The sequence below is a fragment of the Berghia stephanieae genome, chromosome 13, assembly GCF_034508935.2.
Source record: "Berghia stephanieae isolate SIO BIC M18660-M18661 chromosome 13, UCSD_Bste_1.3, whole genome shotgun sequence".
NCBI classification, from domain to species: Eukaryota; Metazoa; Mollusca; class Gastropoda; order Nudibranchia; family Aeolidiidae; genus Berghia; species Berghia stephanieae.
The window spans coordinates 33,990,445-33,997,944 of NC_088372.1; the positions used below are offsets into that span (position 1 = coordinate 33,990,445).

Here is a 7,500-nt window from a genome sequence, read left to right on the forward strand (position 1 = left end):
TTAGAAAAAATCTCGACTGCACCCGGGTTCGATCTCGGTCCCGTTGCGTGGGAAGCGAGTGTTCTACCACCTGAGCTATCGGGACCCCCTACTATCATTGTAACATCCGTTTACTAGTCTCTTACAGGAATATACCAGTCAAGCTGAAATGCATTAAAGACCGCTCGTGCCGTAATCGTATCACATACTTAAACAATTCATTTCAATCGAAGGTGAAGGTAAACAGAAATTTATCGAAAAATTAATGACTTCTGACGACCTTCACCTTTTAAAATATTTTTCCATACACTGCACCGAACGCCGAAAACCCAATAAAGGTCTGTAACGGCATAATCATATTCACGATATCAATTTAATTCAAAAGGTATTACGAAAGAAATACTATGACCAGTAATGTTGTCTTAGTCATTAGTTTAATGATTCGTTGATGTTATTATTATTAATCAATCCCTAACTGCAATTCTCTTGCGCAGTTTTAAGCCTAAGTGACATGTTCGTTTTTACCGGATGCCCATCAACACATGCGCAATTTTTGTTGTTCGGTTTCTTTTTTTTTTTTTGGGGGGGGGGGGGGGGGGGGGGGGGGGGGGGGGAGTTGGGGTTTTTGCTGTTTTTGTTGATTTTATGTGCTTTTTTTTTGTTATTGTTTTTTTTTTCTTGTTTTGATTTCTGTTTGTTTTGTTGTTGTTTTATTTATTCATTTTTTTTGTTCTATAAATACTTGCTCAGTGAAATGTGCCTTTCTACCTATGTGGTCTTGTGGTATGACACTTGCTTTCGGATCAGAAGATCCCGGGTTCGAGCCTCGCTCGGCCCATTGTTGAGTCCTCGGAGAAGAATCTTTACTCACATTCTCTCTCGTACTCAGGTGTAAAATGAGTACCTGGCCGCTAACAACGTTGCCTCTGTCCGAAAGAAAAATTAATATCGTCTAGCGTCATATCTCGTTCTAATTGTTACGTGTTGCTGTTGGTCAGGGACCCTTGGTAAAGCGCTTTGAGCGCATTTAGTGGATATCGCGCTATATAATAGCTCACGTTTTTGTTTCGTTTTGTTATGTTATGTTATGTTATATTGTTATGTTATGTTATGTTATGTTATGTTATGTTATGTTATGCTATTTTATGTTATGTTATGTTATGTTATGCTATTTTATGTTATGTTATGTTATGATGAATATATCAAATCATCTTAAATGTAACCCACTGTCTCAAACTGGTATAACCAGTTAACTGCTGTACTCTGGAAAAACACGTATTTAAAATGTTGGCCAGAAAATTCGGCTTTCAAATTACGATTGATTTAAATGACCCTCATCTTGGCAAAAACTCTCAAACTCGGGACCTCGAGGTTTGATAAAGTCTTTATTAAAGACCTCGTCAGGTCTCAGGTTTGAGATTTTTTTGTTTGCTGTTGTTTTTTGTTTTGTTTTTTGGGGGCAAAAATATGGGTCATTTAAATCGATCGATATTTGAAGGATGATTTTTCTGGCCAAAATTTTTAATACGTGTCTTTCCAGGGTACGACAGTTAACTGGTTAGGTTAATAAGATAAATATGGACATTTATAATAAAGCGATCAATACGCCCAGTCAGTCCATATGGATCCATATTTCCATTCCATACAGTATAAGTATCGTATAGGCAACAGCTTCTAATGGTGTCACATTTCTATGTCATGGTGGTCAATCCAGGCCGCCAATTCATTGCTGCATAAGTGTACGGTCGCAAACCCACCCGCAAGCTTCGTCATGACAACGCAACGCTCGACTAATAAATGATCAGCGGCATATGGGATCTTTGCCACAGAACGTACACGTGGGATAGCTGAAAAGCCCCTACTGATGAAGTCGATTTTCCACCACCCAATGCTTCCTTTTGTTGATACAGAAGCCTGACAACTTTCTCTCAATTTCGAGGGTCTACATACCCACCCCAACAAGGGACCGAATTCGTCCGAGTCGAATTTCATTTCTTTTATGTGCAACCCTGTCCGAAGTCAGGGAAGCCAAGTTTGGATTGTTTTGTTTTGGGTTTGTTTGATTTTTGTCTGCTGCTCGCATTGGGGTCATGACATGAATAAACTATGTTTATACAAAAGTGACCAATTGTGTCAAAACAGTATTATATCGGGTTTAAGCCAATACATAAAACTGAACTTTTTAACATTACTTGTTAAATTCGAGTCATAATAATTGGATTCAGTAGTCTGATGTCACGCCGCCCGGCAATGGCGGCCATCTTGGTTCTAAACAACGAAAATCATTACTTTTTATTCTTCATGCTGGCTAGAACTTTTCATATGCCTTGTGATCAGAATGTGTAAAAGTCAAAACATGATCAAATTTATGGGGTTTTTTTCCTCTGAATACGCTTTTATGCTCGCCAGAGAAATATTTCATACGGCGTCCGCCATTGCTCCGATAGTTTAGAGCCAGTGTTACTAAGTTACCATGCGTCATTAGGAAGGAAGTGACGTTACGACTGTTGAAGAGTATTACCTTGATCTTAACTATAATTCAGATACCAACAATGTCATCGTAATCTCTCTCACCCTATGCCAGGGCATAGTAGGCCAGTGAAAAAACCTTCACCCCTTCGCCCCAACCCCACCCGCCCCCGCAATCTAACTTATCGTGGCCCAGTCTCATTGTCATGTATGTGTCCTATTTCTAACCCAGAATGCTCCGAATTATCACCTTCGTCGCCATCGTCCTGGCAGCGACCAACGCTACCAGCGATGTGGAGTGGGCGATATTCAAGAGCAAGCATGGAAAAGTCTACAAATCAGACCAAGAGGAATCTTTCAGGTGAGCCAATTATCATATTCCCCTCTGTCGGACGGGAATCGTAGACCTTGGACAGCAACCTGTCTAGGAGAAGAAAACTCTGCAGTAGAACTACCATTGACTTTTGGACAAGTATTGAGGGACTAAAGGTTAAGAAGCACATCCTAACAGAAAAGCAGGCCGAAGTCGCGGTCGCTGGGCCGAAAATAGCCGAACTAGAAAACTCGAGCGACACGCACTACACCCCCCCCCCCCCCCCCCCCCCCCCCCCCCCCCCCCCCCCCCCCCCCCCCCACACACACACACATTACGTCTTTTCAATTATAAACCCATTTCTGAAGAGACAACGTTCGGGCAAAGTGCGGCTATTTGGTCTAGTGGCATGACATTCGATTTCGGATCGGAAGGTCCTGGGCTCGAGCCTCGCTCGGCGCATAGTTAAGTCCTTGGAAAAGGCTCTTTGCTCACATTCTTTCACCGTACTCATGAGTAAAATGAGTACCTGGCCGTTAACAACTTTGTCTCTTGTATTATCGCCTGGCAGGCCTCATGTCTCATTCAATATGTTATGTGTTGCTTAAGGACCTTTGTAAAGCACTTTGAGCACGTTTAGTGGATATTGCTCTATATAAAAGCTCGTTTGGGGGGGGGGGGGTCAAGGTGGAGACAATAATAGGGTGTTTCAAAAAGAATGTTGTGTGACAATCGTCTTGTGACATGTAGGCCTCGAGTTCAAGTCTCCTTATGGGTGGTACAAAGTTGAATCCTTGGTGAAGACTCTCTACGCACATTTATTTTCTCATTATACAAATGCATGTATAGAAAGAAATGTGTCAGCGTTGTTAGGCGTCATCACTCGAACTACATGTTCAGTGTTGTTGTTGTTGGCCGTGGGCCGGTGTAAAGCGTTTTGAACACATCCATTGAAGAATCAGCTATTATTAAAATCTCAGGTTTTTATAAAAATTTGATTACATCGGATACTATAGATAGTGTGCGCTTGGCTAAGAAGCTCATAACATTGCCATCCGGAAGTATAACGGGCCAATACACAAAACTATGTGTAATCTTAGTCGTTTATAGTCTGGTTAATGGAGTTTAGTGAGTACTACTCATAAACGCGGATGGCAAAAAACAACAACAGAGACCTGAAAGACGGCATCTTCATTCTATCTATACATTTCAGGCGATATATCCACAAGGTAAACATGCAGAAAGTCAGAGAACACAATATCCTGTATGAAAAGGGAGTGAAGAGCTACTACCTTGGAGAAAACAAATTCGCTGATATGGTAAGTGCAAGGTCAATAATTGGTTATAAACAAAGAAAATCGGTACTTTTTATTCTTCATGCTCACTAGAACATTTTCACATGCCATGTGATCAGAAAGTATAAAAGTCAAAACATGATCAGATTTATACTGGTATTCTCCTCTGGATACAATTTTATGCTCGTCGGAGAAATATTTCATAAGATGCTAAAAAGTCAAATTAAAGGTAAACTGGACAGAATCATGAATTATTGGTATTCAGCAACCTGAAATATGATATTCATTCTCCTCAATAAAGTATATAAACTCAACGCAAGTCTGATATTTCTGGCTACAAATTTAATTTTCAGCATCTTAGTCATCCCGACTTAATACCGTTTTGAGGCGAGGGGTCACATATATTTATTAGATTACCCATCTAACTGCCGTACTCTGGAAAACGTATTTTGCGGATCTCAGGTTTGCGAGTTTTTGCCAAGATGAGGGTCATTTCAATCGATCGATATTTGAAGGACGAGTTGTTGTTTTTTAATACTCGTCTTTCTAAAGCAAGATAATTATCTAACTGGTAATAAGTCTACCATTTAAAAAAAATTGAAGAGATCTTAGCTTTATGGGTTTAACCAAGTTGAAGATGAAGGTGCGGCTATGTGGTCTTGTGGTATGACACTCGCTTTCGGATCATAAGGATCGAGCCTCGCTCGGTGCATAGTTGAGTCGTTGGAAAAGACTCTTTCCTCATATTCTCTCACCGTATTTAGGTGTAAAATGAGTACCTGGCCGTCAACAGCGTTGTCTCTGTCTAATAAATTGTAATATCGCCTAACAAGTGTCATCTCTCGTTCTACGTTACGTGTTGCTGTTGGTCCAGGGACCCTTTGTAAAGCGCTTTGAGCACATTTAGTGGATAATGCGCTATATAAAAGCTCTAAAAGCTCATAACCCTTTCCGCCAAAAGTATAATAATGCGTTGAACCATGAAAAATAATGTTCGTCTGCTCAAATACTTTTGAGATTTTAACACAATAACTTAGATTTATGTTTTTTGCAGACATTTGAAGAATTCAACAAAACCATAAACAGCCAAATGCCACCTTCCAAAATGCATAAACCCACTGGGAAAACATTTCGCCCACGTAATAATGGGACGAAGGTGGTTCCGGACACAATTGATTGGGTGGAAAAGGGCTACGTCACAGCTGTACAAGACCAAGGATATTGCGCCTCTTATCCTTTCGCTGTGACGGGATCCATTGAAGGTGCCTGGTACAAGGCCAAACATCAGCTGGTCAAATTGTCCGAACAACAAATCATCGACTGCTCGACTGCTCAAGGTATGGGGGGGGGGGGGGGGGGGGGTGGAGCTACACTTTTATAAAAAAAATTAATTTAAAATTTAGGACAGGACATGACGCCTGTTACTGTTAGACGATATTACAATTTTTTTTCGGACAGAGACAACGATGTTAACGGCCAGGTATTCATTTTACACCTGAGTACGGTGAGAGAATGTGAGAAAAGAACCTTCTCCAAGGACTCAACTATTCCCGAGGAGGGTTCGAACCCAGGACCTTCCGATCCGAAAGCGAGTGTCAAACCACAAGGCCACATAGCCGCACAAATAATACAACTAATTGTATGTGATCCACCGAGTCAGCATGGTGTCGTGTTGGAATGAACAAAATGAGGAATATTGAACTTGACTCTCCATGATTACCATTTTCGTGTTATTTCAAGAAAGCCTAACCAATCCAATACAAAACTTAAGAGCGACAACCCCCCCCCCCCCCCCCCCCCCGAAAAAAAAGCCAACAGCGCTATGTACATTTTGTTCGGAAAAAACAATCCCTACATTATATAGATAGTTCGAAGATGACGTCACTCAGGTCTTTGCTATTGTTTTTTGCCATCCGCGTTTATGAGTAATGCTCACTGAACTGTATTAACCCGACTATAAACGTTCATGGATACACATAGTTGTGTGTTGGTCCGTTATACTTCCGGATGGCAATGTTATGAGCTTCTTAGCCAAGCGCATACTATCTATATAGAGTACTGGTATGATAGTTATGATGATACAGATCTATCTTCAAACATTTGGTTGATGTAGAAAAAAGTCTGAATGAATGAATAGTGTTGGTGGTATCGCTAAATATTACGAGGATTTTCCTGTTATGGATGATTAGAGGGTTACAGTAAAAAGTCCAAACCGATTTCCATCTTGTATATGCATCTCTGTCCGAAGTCAATCATCATCGCCATCATTCTATTCAATGTCATCATCATCATCATCATCATCATCATCATTGGTGAGTAGAGGTTTACATACATTAAAAAGGCCAAACTAATTTCCATCTTGTATATGCAGCTTATCATCATCATTATAACCCTTACCATCAACATCATCATCATCATCATCATCATTATCATCATCGTCATCATTATCATCATCATCATCTGCAGCAGCATCAACAGCATTATTAGTATCATCAGCATCATCATCGTAATCATAATCATCATCATCATCCCAATTATCAGGAACATCATCAACATTATCATTATTCACATATTCACGGGCGCCTCAGTCATCATCGCCATCATTCTATTCATTGTCATCATCATCATCATCATCATCATCATCATCATCATCATCATCATCATTATCATGATCATCATCCTTAACATCATCATTATCATTTTACTCCTCTAGGCAATAATGGGTGTCTCCATGGTTATACCAGCTATGGTTATGACTTTGCTGAAGAATATGGAATTTGCACAGAGGACAACTACGAATACACAGGAGAAGTAAGTTGTGTTGTTTTTAGTGCTTGTTTTTCTTGTCTTTCCGAATTATTTCCTCCTCCCCCATTTCCTCTTTGTCATCCTCCTCTTCTTCTTCTCCTTCTTCTTCTTCTTCTTCTTCTTCTTCTTCTTCTTCTTCTTCTTCTTCTTCTTCTTCTTCTTCTTCTTCTTCTTCTTCTTCTTCTTCTCCCTTCCTTCTTTCTCCTCCTCCTCCTCCTCCTCCTACTACTACTACTACTACTACGACGACGACGACGACGACGACGACGACTACTACTACTACTACTACTACTACTACTACTACTACTACTACTACTCAATTCCTTTCTCTCGTGTCATGATTCCACAATTTTTGAGTCGGGACAGAGTAATCCGGCGTTTTCTCTCTTAAACGATGACGAAGGTGGTCGTTGAGCAGATGGTGACAGTGCTGGAAAATCCGGTTTTGGGAATAAGCCTTCTGATAAGGCAGTTAACACACTTTTCTTCACTCGAGGTGTGATTGTATTGCCTGGCTAAATGCAGTACTACCATGTGTTCAAATGGCTGCAATAAGAGACACAAAACAATTATAATATATTATATTTCTGTGTCAAATGTTAGCAATAGTCCTTCAGGATCATAAGCCTCTTGGAG

At 40.4% G+C, this 7,500-nt stretch overlaps 2 protein-coding genes across 2 annotated transcripts in view; one reads left to right on the plus strand and one right to left on the minus strand.

Moving 5' to 3' along the window:
* Positions 1 to 7,500, minus strand: part of LOC144959023 (myosin-IIIb-like) — a gene marked incomplete in the record, with an annotated part of 230,741 nt that overhangs the window by 67,403 nt on the left and 155,838 nt on the right.
* Positions 1 to 7,500, plus strand: part of LOC144959025 (cathepsin L-like) — a 10,934-nt gene that overhangs the window by 373 nt on the left and 3,061 nt on the right. Inside the window, exons 2-5 of the mRNA XM_078891359.1 lie at positions 2,681 to 2,809; positions 3,975 to 4,080; positions 5,111 to 5,393; positions 6,770 to 6,867. Of these exons, the coding sequence (XP_078747485.1) occupies positions 2,682 to 2,809; positions 3,975 to 4,080; positions 5,111 to 5,393; positions 6,770 to 6,867 (615 nt within the window). The 5' untranslated portion in view covers position 2,681. The remainder of the gene's footprint in view (positions 1 to 2,680; positions 2,810 to 3,974; positions 4,081 to 5,110; positions 5,394 to 6,769; positions 6,868 to 7,500) is intronic.